The following is a 12068-nucleotide window of genomic DNA, read 5'->3' as shown; positions in this document are numbered from 1 at the left end:
CTTGCCTGCAGTTTTGCCTGCAAACCACTATGGAAAAACTTTTCACTAAAAACACTTTAAACTGTTGAGCAAATTACAAAAGGAGGAAAAAAAGAACACTTTTTTAAACTTACCTCTAAAATGGAAACAAATTAAGGAGCCTTCACGTGCCAAAAACAAAGTAAGAACAGGAAGCCAAGTATTAGGCTGACCGAAATCCCAGTTAAGCTTAATCCTGGTGACCAGTTTAGATTTTGAGCACCAGGATACACGGTGGACAGAAAACAAAGCCTGAGGCTCTATAAAGTAGAGGCTCTAACAGGAGACACCTAAATAAAGCAGGACCCCAAAGGACTACAAGCTCAGCGTGAAGGAGACAAAGAAATAGATTTGCTCCATCAAAGATCAGGAAATGTGTCGGTATTAATTTTGATACTAGGTGGAAGTAGAAAATCAACCTCCCTGAGGGTTCGTAACCCAAAGAAAATGCGCCTATGGATTCATAGCACCATTTTACCCAACTATGAAGTACAAAACTCCAAGACATTTATTTTAATGAAGTTACCAAGGTGGCTGGCATATGCAAAGGCAAATCCTTTTTGAAGTAATGCACCTTCAAACCAGGCCTCAAAGGAATTTTATAAGGTTCAACAAATAAAATTTTGTAGTAAAGAAATGTTCAGAAAACACAAAAGGAAATAAACATTATGAGCAGTGAACATAAATAAACAGTAAAAATAAGGGAGAGCAGAATCAGATACACATTTGCATCATATACAGAAAATATAAAACTCTTATAGTTAATTGTTTTAAAATATTAAAATATTTTTAAAATATTAAAATCAAAATATTTTAAAATATTAAAAATATTTTTAAAACAAAAATATATAAATATTAAAATTTTAAATAAATAAAATTGTTTAAAATATTAAAAATTTAGAATATTAAAATTAAAAATATTTAAAATATTTAAAAAATATTTCATTAAAAAATTAAAAATATTAAAAATAAGCAAAAGTGGACTAAACACATTCAAATAGCCAAGTACAATTTTCAAAATTAAATTTTAAAAATTCAGTCAATCAATAGAATACAAGATAGAAGAAAAATAATAGAAATATACAGAAAAAATGAAAAAAGAAAGCACAAAATAAGATAGTGTAAATAAAACAAAACATACTAGCAGTCTTAGTATGCATTTAAAAACTAAAATCTCTAGTTAAAAGACAAAAATTGTCAGACGATTTTGAAAATAATTCAGGTATATAGTATTCATCTAAGATTCACAAAAACTGAAAATCAAAGAATGGAAAACTATACTAGGAAAAATAAAAACCAAAAAAATACTAATAGAGCCATAGTAATATAAGTCAGAACTCACTTTAAAGGAAAATGCATTGTCGGAGGTGAAAGAAGTCACAGAATAATTATCTAAGCATTTAAGTCATCATTAAATAATATAATTTTATAATTATATGAACCCAGGAATATAGCTTGAAAGCTTTTAAGCAAAAATTGACAAAGAAAACTGGGAAAATTTATCTTCATAGTGAAATTAAGCACAAATGTGGGCATGAACTGACTTCTAAACATAGTGCTGAGGCAGCACAGAAGAGAAAGATATTCTTTAAACAAATAATGCTGGAATAACTGGGTATTTATATGAGGACCAAAAAAAATGAACTTTAGCCCCTACCTCTTATCATACATAAAAATTAAGTCAAAATGGATTGGAGATCTAAACAAAAAAGCTGAAATTCTAAAGCTTCTAGAAAAAAACATAAGAGAAAACTTTTAAGGCATTGTGCTTCACAAGGATTTCTTTACAATAGATGTACAAAAATACCAACCCTTTCACCCAAAAATGAATGTGTTTGATTTCACCAAGAGTAAAACTGTTGCTCTTTGAAAGACACCATTAAGAAAATTAAAAGGCAAGCCATAGTGTCAGATAAAAATTTGCAAAAACTTACTTTTTCTAAAAACACTTGGCTCTAAAATATATAAAAATGTAATTTTCCTGACTAATAGTTACAAATAAATCCTTTCTTTAAATGTTTGTTTTTGAGAGAGAGCACGAGTGAGGGAAGGGCAGAGAAAGAGGGAGACACAGAATCCAAAGCAGCTTCCAGGCTCTGAGCCATTAGCACAGAGCCCAAGGTGAACTCATGAACCTGGAGATCATGACCTGAGTCAAAGTGGGATTTTAACTGTCTGAGCCACCCAGGTGACCCTAAATACAAATAAATATTCTTAATCAATGTGTTACTTATGAAGGTAACAATGAAATACAGGTATTTACACGTTATCTTTTTTTTTTTTAATTTTCTTTATTCATTTTGAGAGAGAGAGAGAGAGAGAGAGAGAGAGAGAGAACTAGAGTGGGGGAGGCACAGAGAATGAGACAGAATCTGAAGCAGGCTCCAGGCTCAGAGTCCCAAGCTCTCAGCACAGAGCCAGATGCGGGGCTTGAATTCAAAACAGCAAGATCATGACCCAAGCCAAAATCAGACACTTCACCGACTGAGCCACCCAGGTGCCCCTATATTTGTTATCTATCTCAGGAAAAATTATTTTTAGGAAGGAGCCCCTCCTCTTCTATTTTCTATTTTGTTTAAAATTGGTAGTATTTTTTCTTAAATGTTTGAATGTTGGTATTTTCTTTGTGGAAAGGTTTTTAAAGCCCAACTTAATTTCTTCAGTGCATGTGTGTGTACCATATATATATCCAGGTGGCTTTTTTCTTGAGTCAGATTTGGTAATTGGTGTCTACAAAGAATTAACCCATTTCTTTACCTTCTCAAGTTTATTGTCCTAAAGCTTTTTTTTGTCATATTTTTCTGTTGTAATGCAGTGTCTGTGTTTGATCTTTTAAAATAACCAAGTTTTGGTGTCATTGATTGCCTTTGTTGTTGCTCTTTCTTATATATTTTAAGGTGGAAACTCAGATAATTGATTTCACTCCTTTATTCTTTGCTGTTATGACAGTTTATCTATCTAAACACTGATTTAGCTTCATATCACAATTTATAGATACTGTAATTTTAGTTAAAAATGCTTTCAAATTACCATTGTAATTTTCTGATTTGACTGACCCATGGGTTATTTGTAAATGTATGATTTAATTTCCAAATATTTGTAAGTTTTTTAATAGGTATTTTGTTACTGGTTTCTAGTTTAAATCTGTGTGGTAAGAAAATACATTGAGTTTGATTTCAGTTGAGACTTGTTTCAATGACCCATGGCCTATGTTGGTTAATGTTCCATTTATACTTTAAAAAATTATATTCTGCAGTTGCTGACTCTTCTCTAAGCATCACTTAGCTCCATTTGGTTTATATTTTCTATATTCTTGTTTATTTTCTTTTTGCTTTATAAATTAGGAAAAGAGAACTATTGAAATCTCTGACTGAAATTGTGGATTTGTCTGTATCTCCATTCAATTAGGTCAGTTTTGCTTCATGCATTTTATTTTAAGATTTTTTTTTTTATTTTTAAGTAATTCCTATACACAACATGGGGCTCCAACTTACAACCCCAAGATCAAGAGTCTCACGCTCTAGTGACTGAGATAATCTGGTGCCCCTTGCTTCATGCATTTTTAAAAAAATTTTTTTAAATGTTTTTATTTATTTTTGAGATAGAGAGAGACAGAGAATGAGCAGGGGAGGGACAGAGAGAGAGGGAGACACAGAACCTGAAGCAGGCTCCAGGCTCTGAGCGTCAGCACAGAGCCTGACACGGGGCTCGAACTCATGGATTGTGAGATCATGACCTGTGCTGAAGTCAGATGCTTAACTGACTGAGCCACCCAGGCTCCCAGCTTCATGCATTTTGATGCTTTTTCTGTTGTACACTTAGGATTGTATCGTTTCCTTAATATATTTTTAATGGCATTTAGAATTTTGCATTTGAAGTAAGTTAAATTTAAATGACATTTAAAAAAATTTTTTTAACGTTTATTTATTTTTGAGACAGAGAGAGACACAGCATGAACGGGGGAGGGCAGAGAGAGAGGGAGACACAGAATCTGTAGCAGGCTCCAGGCTCTGAACCATCAGCCAGAGCCAGACGCGGGGCTCAAACTCACGGATGACGAGATCGTGACCTGAGCTGAAGTCGGACGCTTAACCGACTGAGCCACCCAGGGGCCCCTTAAATGACATTTTAAAAAATCCCTTTTTTATCTCTGGAAATCCCTGAAGTCCATGCTGTCTGGTATTAATATAGTCAGTATATCTTTTTTTATGATTAGTGTCTCATGCTTAAGTTTCCCTATCCAGTTAGTTTTAATCTACCTATTTTTCTGAACTGAATAGAGTGGGGTCTTCTTTTCCCCTTCTGGCCTGAAAGTCTCTCTCTTTTCACCAATATACTTAGTGCATTTAAATATAATATAATTATGGGCATAGTGAATTATTTTCTGTGTTTTCCATGCCTTCTTATTCCTATTTACCTATTTCTCTGTCTTCTATTTTTTAGCCTTACACTTAATCTCTTTTATTTGCTTATTAGCTACATATAACTCTTGTTTTATATCTTTAATGGTCACTTTAGGATTTACAAAATGCATTTTTTAACTTCTTACACTCTCTTTTCAAATTATATTATACCATTTTACATATAATACACGTTCCTTAAAACAGTGTGCTTCCCTTTACCTGCTTCTCCCCCTTTTTGCTATTATGCATTTTATATCTACATTCCATCTAATCACTTTATTTCTACATATGCTTTAATCACCAAAACAGATGTAATCATATTTGCCTTAAAGCCAATCATCCTATAAAGAACTGATTAATGAAAAAGCTTACTTAAGTATTTTTATGCATTTACTGGTGCCAACATTCTTCAGGCCTTCACATAGACACCCATTTCCACCTGGAACCATGTCCTTTCTACTTGAAGAACATCTGTCCTTTTACATTTTTTTTCTTAATGTTTATTTATTTACTTTGAGAGAGAGACAGAGAATCCCAAGCAGGCTCTGCACTGATAGAGCAGAGCCCGATGCAGGGCTTGATCTCAAGAACCGTAAGATCATGACCTGAAATCAAGAGTCAGATGCTAACCCGACTGAGCCACCCGGGCACCCCTGTGCTTTTTCATTTCTTGCAGAGCAACTCTGCTGGCAGAAAAATTATCAAATTTTGTTTTTTTGAGAGTGTATTTTTTTTTTCCTTTCTGAAGGATATTTTCACTGGATATAGAATTCTATATTTTGTTTGGTTTTCCTTTTTTTTTAATTTCTTTTTTCACTTTAAAAGTAATGTTTCATTGTCTTCTGGCTTGTATTAGTTCTGATAGTATATCCAGAAATTTTGTAATCCTTTTTCCTTATATATAATGTGCCTTTTTCCTCTCTGGCCATTTTTAAGATTATTCTTCACATCATTGGATTCCAGCAGTTTGATTATGATATGCCTTGGTATGGCTTTCTTTGTGCTTATCATGCTTGGGTTCCCTTGTACTGAATAGTACAGTAAGTTTATGGTGTTCATCAAATATAGAAAAAATTGGTGCATTATGTCTTCAAATAATTTTTCTGCCTACAACCTATTCTCTGGGATGCTAATTATACCAATGTGAGTTTATCACATTTCCTGTGAGTCTCTTCATTTTTTCAGCCTTTATTTTTCTCTTTGAATTCCAATTAGTTTCTAATCTATCAGCTGCTCTTCAAGTGTACTGGATTATTTTTCAATGTCTAATCTGCTCTTAAGCCCATTTAGTGAATTTATTGTTTCAGAGATTTTGTGTTTCTATTGTGAGAAATTTGATTTGCTTATGTTCTTAAAGTTTCCATTTTTCTCTTTAATATTACAGATTTTTCTTTAAACTCTTGTGCATACTGAACATATATAATAGTTGGGTTTTTTTTTTAAGTCTTGGTCTGCTGGTTTCATCATCTCTCTGGGTCTCATTTTATTAACAGATTTTTTCCCCCTGATTCTGGGTCACATTTTCTGACTCCTTCACATATCTAGTAATTTTTTGGTTGGATGCTGGACACTGTTAATGTGACAGTTCCGAATGGCTGTTGTTTTTTATTGAGTGTTGAGTTTTATTTTGCTGCCCACTCAATTTAATTTCACATCAGCTTAACTTCTTGTAGCTTTTGTAAAGGCTTTGTTAGGGTGGGTCCAGAGTGGCCTTTATTCTGGGACTAGTCCAGCCTTATTTCTAAAGTGCACATTTTCTAAGTGCTCCACTGAAGTCTCTGTGTGTTCAGTAAGATCTACCCACTCTGAATGAATAGAACTCGTATGTCTTCCAACCCTACATGAGATCCAGGAGCTGTATAGTTTCCAGGCCCTATGTAGTTGCTTTTTCCCAGCCTTGAGGAATCTCACCACACTTATTTACACCTTGGTATTTAGCCACAGGCTCAAAGGAACACCTCAGCAGATTTTTGGAGCTTGACTCTGTGTAGCTCCCTCTTCTCCAGTACTCCATAAAACAGATTCCAGATGCCTTAGCCAATTTGAACTCCATTCTCTGTGTCGTCATCTCACTGAAGCCGTTTTTATCTGTGCTTTTCTTGAGTTCCCCTTCCCTGTGGTTTGGTCTAGTAAAAATCTTCAGGCAGAAAGTCAAAACAATTTTAGAGATCTTATTTGTTCTCCTTCTCTTAGGGACCTCGGTTCTCTCTTGACATTGTCCAGTGTCTGAAAAGAGTTGTTTCATATATTTTTAGTTTTCTCATTGTTTAAAGTGGGGGAGTTAGTACACTTCCATTTGTTAAGGTATGGCCAGAAACAGGTTTTCTAAAAACCCATTTTAAAGCTAATGAATTAAAAACAAAAACATAAAATAAGAAACATCACATACACAGAGTGTTAATTCTTCATATGAGGTTGCTATTAAGCTTATAAATTATGTGGATTTTCAGGTACCTGTGCGTGCCATTTTGAGGGGAATGCAGAATTCCAGAAATGTCAGTTGAGTCTAAACATTATACTATAGCCACCCCCAGAAGGTTTTTAAAGGCATTTTTATTAGAGATTTTCAGGAAATGTTTCTTTATAATTATGTCCTGAGTATATGTTGAAATACAGGAACAATATGGAATTATACGGACCACAGTTACCAATCTAGGCCAAAAAGATTTCTTAAAATATTTAATAGATTTTAGAGAAATATAAGGAAATATTTTATCTTTTAGGCAAAATCATTTTTTAAATCAGTTTAGCATTATCTGAAGTATATCCATTTGTAGATGGTAATAGCTGTTTGCAAAGTGGTAAGAGTTTTCTGTCACCATTATTTCCCTCTCAAATTTAAAATTCAAGGTAAAAGTGAATACTTACATATTTTTCATAAAATATCAAGCATATATATTTTCAGATTTATCTAAAGCGTACTTTATGGATAGTACATAATAATCTTATTATTTGGTAGAAATTAATATTGATAAGGTAAAATTTTGAAAATTTTGTTGATACATGACTTATAAAATGGAAATATTAGCACCAGAAAAATCCCTCAGTGGACCAGAAAAGCCTTAATAGAGAATTAATAATTTATTTTGTTAATTAAAATTTTTAAATGCAAATGACTCATAAGCAAATGAAAAATACCTTTAACCCCAATAGCAACTAAACAAGAGATTTTTTTTTAATCTACATTGTTCATAATTTAACTCCTGGTATTTCTCCTCACACATGTTCTTTTGCTTGTCTTTCCCATCTCATTATTTGTTGTCATAACCCACCTGTTTTCTCATCCTAAAAGCGTTGCATCATACCTCATACTTCCTATCACCCACGACAGCCAAGTCATCATCACATATTATCAGTTTCACTCCTAAATGCCCCTTGGTATTCTTCTCCAATACGTGAATCCAAGCTACCATTACTTTCAGTTGGGCTACTGTGTTAATGTTATATACTGTCTTCCCCATCCAAATTTGCTCCATATCGGTCCATTTCTATACAACATTGTTCACAAACTTCTATAGCTTTGTATTTTTTCTTAGGAAAAAAACTCTTAAAACATGAACAAGGCCTGTAAGGTCCGGTGATTCCTTACCTCTCCAGCCTCCTCCTATGATCCCCTTCAGCGCATCTGCTGTCCTGCATACTTGCTCCCTGATTCTCACCAAGCTGTGACCTTTAAGGCTTTCCCATGTGTAGCTCTCTCGGTCCGGAATGTTCTTTCTCTGCTTCTCTTTTCCCCTGGTTAACATCCTCAGGAAATGATATCTTTCAGACAGGTTTTCTTCATTCTTCCCACACGAGTTCCAGAGTATTCAGTTAGATTAGAAGTTCAATAAAGGCAGATAACATATTTATAATTGTTAATTTGGGGAGGTCCCAGAAGTTTTGAGCATTTCCTACTTTATGGCTGATAGCTGATAACTGTTCAGTCATGATGAAATATTATACAAGAAAAAGGTGCTTCCATGAAGTATTTGAAGCTGGGTACTCTTGGTCACTGTTACAGAAGCCTAAATTGATGCAACATTTGTGAAAATCAACTTAAAAATATTTTTCACAGTCTTTAAATGTTTAACGTATTTGGGTCTGTAATTCCAAATCTGGGATTCTGTCTGAGACAAATATTCAGATATACACATTATACGGTACATTTATCTGAGCATTATTTATAATATAAAAAACTTGGAGATGGTCAAATATTCAATCCATGAAGATTAGCTTAAACAATATTTAGAAAGATTTATTGGCTTACCTTATCAAAACATTTTCATAGAACTATGACATAAAAGCCTTCAATTAACCTTCACATAAATGTCTCTTAGAGAATTCAATTATGTGGAAGAGTCTGGAAGTTTCAATTAAAAAAAATCATTTGAAACAAAATAAGGACATGTTCAACTGTCATAATATTTTTGAACCTCTTTATAGCTCTACGAGACACTGGAAAGCAGTCTATTAATAGTGACTGGAAGATTGAACACTCGGGAGCATTCAACTTAGCGGGCACTACTGTTCATTATGTAAGACGAGGCCTCTGGGAGAAGATCTCCGCCAAAGGTCCTACCACATCACCTCTACACCTCCTGGTATGAGGGGACGAACTGATGACATTGCATAATCAGATTCCTATGGCAAAGGGCTTTCCCAATGTACCTTGTCTTATCTTCTTTCCAAGGTTGAATTGTCAGGTAGACATTCAAAATTATCTAAGAGGTGGGTTTTTAGGTTTTCATTTTAATGTATTCTAAATCATGATGTCAAAGCCAGAAATTACTGGGGGAAGAGCAAGATGTTTTAGGGAATTCACGGACTCAAAGTAGAAGCAAATCATCAGGCAAGAAGGAGCCTATTTTTTCTAAAAGAGGAAGTTTACTAACAGCATCTTAGTGAATCGCTAACCAGAGTGGATGTCTGTAAAGACAGTGTTATAGTGTGGCCAATCACAGCATTTCAAGTATCGATGGAACGGGCATTTTCTGAATCTATATAAAATGACTTTGATAAAATGATATCCTCCCTGGGAAAAGATTTGGTAAACATGTCTAACAGTGCTTCCAATCACCCTCTTCTGTTCTCTTATAGGTGAATTGATTCCTGTAAAGAATTAGGAAAATTTGAGTGTTTCTTACTACCATGTAGTAAAAGACTCAGTATGAGGCAGGACTGAGTATGAAGTGAAGGGAGCAGAACGCTGGGGTTCTGTGTCCCAGCTGGTGGCCGGTTCACATGCCCCTTTTGACCTTGATCTTTGCAGTCACTGGTAATGGCTCGGTAGCCAAGCACTCACTGCACGGCTGGCACGTTCTCCATCTTAGTGGCAAAGTCTGAAATTCAGACACTTCAACACCTCCTTAAGTCCACACATAAAAACAACTCTAAAACACGATCAACTGACTGTTTATTTGGAGTGTAGTGTGCCACATTACTTAATATCGGCACACAATTCAAGTTTTGAATTTGTCTTCAATTGGAGACATCTGTGTTGCTGGTCTAGGAGCCAGAGGTTCAAATCACATATCAGCGTGTTTGCTTTTTCTGCTTTAATGTTCCTGCAGATCACCTGGGGTTCTTGTTCAAATGCCCATTCTGATTCGTTTCATCTGGGGTGGGACATGAGCTCTGCGTTTCTGACCAGCTCCCAGATGATGTCACTGCTGCTGGTCCAGTGACCACATTTCAGATAACAGTGTTTCATGGAACTGAAATCGTAGACCTTACCAACAGGAAGGAAGGGAGCCAAGTGAGATGCATGGGGACCTTCTGCTCCAGATCTTAATAGTAATGATCATACATACCACTCACTGAGCCCTGAGTCAGACACTGTTCCAAAGGGCTTTGCATTCATTAAAGCATTTAATTCTTACAGTAAAACTGAGTGATATGTATTATTACTGTTCCATTTCACAGATTAAAAAATAAACTTAGTATGAAATAGGTTAAGTAATGGGCACAGCGTCTTACCGTAAGTCATTCAGCTATGAATAAACCAGGTGTTAATCAGTCTCTCCTGATATAAAGCTTAGATGTAAGTTCTTCACACCAGACAGCATGGGATCATAAGTATACATATACTTTCAATCATTATGTTCTTCATCTCCTCACAGTTTCTTTGGATCCTGTTATTTAATTTGAATTGAAAACTCCACTCTGTGCCCTATGCCATCTGGAGAAAGAAAAAAAAAGTGACTTAACCAAACACTGTATGACCAATATCTGGCTCTTTCCATGATTGGGTCACTTATAATAACAACATTATCAACAACAAACCAATTTTTAATGCCTGGGTTGCAGAAAATGCCACCGGGTAACCTGCCTTATATGAATGTAACCTACATTTTTTATGGAACAAGACCGGTGCTCTTTATTAAGTCTCTAATTCAAAATCTTAAAACAGTCTGTGAGATCTCAGTGTTGGGCAGAGGAGTTTCCTTGCTGCAGAATCCTTAATCTGCCTGGTAATTACCAAGGTTTTTCCTGGAAGCATGAAGCATAATTAAAGTCAGTGAACTATGTCTAAAAGAAGGCATCTATGTGACCTGGATTTATTCAGTAATCCAAGGGAAACTGCACTTCTAAGATATTTTTCTTTAATGACTATTACAGATTGAAAGCCGGTACTGAATTTTGAAAGGCAATACCTTCTGCTGCCATGCTTCAAAATGTGCCCCTCAACTGTAACGCGGTCACACTTTCCTTCTCGCAGAGATACACTGCCAAACTCAGATGGTTTAAGAGCGAGCTAATGATTTTGTAGCCAATGTCTTTATTTTAAATGGCATTAGATATTCAAGGACAATCTAAAGTTCTATCAATGAAAAGGTAGTTTTTTAAAGAAAAAGAGACATGTTTTCATTAAATTAAAGAAGTTGGCAAATAGCTGTAATTTATGTTCCTTTTATCCCTTTAAAAACTATGTAATAGTCTGGTTATGTCCATAAACAAGATAAGTCAATCTCTATCTCTCTCTCTCTTAACTCATTTAGCCCCAAGTCACTTATAACTGGCAACATCAAATGCGATATTTAATGCCAAAATCAACACTGTGATATACTTAGAATGAATATCCCAGTACGTTATGTGTACGTGAATTTAAAAACTATTATTTTTATTATTGATACAACTGATTTATAATTCCAGTATGTTAGTTCCCAGATCCACATATTAAAATATATCTTAGCATTTCTGTTGATATATTGAGCAGAATATTGAGGGAAAAAAAGCAAAGAAAATTAACCCTGGGCTCATGTAATTTTTTTTCCCATTGAGTGTTAACTGTAAATTACCTGTCATTACAACTCCCTTGATAGAGGTTTAATATCCAACAAAGTTATTTAATAATTTAACAAAATATAAATTTTAGATAATGTTTTATGCATGATATTGCATTTTATAGATTCTCAGATTCAAAGAAGTAATATGTTCCATGGGGTTGACATATTTTGTGTAAATGTACTTCTAAAGGAACATATATTCTCATTCATTCTTTCATTTAAAATGAATATACTTCAGGCATTTTTCTTTATTTTATTTTATTTTTTATTTTTTTAAAGTTTTTATTTTTTTAAGTTTATTTATTTACTTACTTAGAGAGATGGAGAGAGAGGCAGAGAGAGAGAGAGGGAGAGACAGAGAATCCCAAGCAGGATCCAC

At 34.4% G+C, this 12068-nt stretch overlaps 1 protein-coding gene across 1 annotated transcript in view; it reads left to right on the top strand.

The window, feature by feature from the left end:
• ADAMTS19 (ADAM metallopeptidase with thrombospondin type 1 motif 19) overlaps positions 1-12068 on the top strand; it is a 236214-nt gene that overhangs the window by 176485 nt on the left and 47661 nt on the right. The window contains exon 17 of the mRNA XM_060636222.3: positions 8847-9004. Coding sequence (XP_060492205.1) covers positions 8847-9004 — 158 coding nt within the window. The remainder of the gene's footprint in view (positions 1-8846; positions 9005-12068) is intronic.

Source organism: Panthera onca, chromosome A1, assembly GCF_046562875.1.
Source record: "Panthera onca isolate mPanOnc1 chromosome A1, mPanOnc1 haplotype 2, whole genome shotgun sequence".
In the NCBI taxonomy this organism is placed as follows: domain Eukaryota; kingdom Metazoa; phylum Chordata; class Mammalia; order Carnivora; family Felidae; genus Panthera; species Panthera onca.
This window is presented reverse-complemented; position numbering and strand designations above follow the sequence as displayed.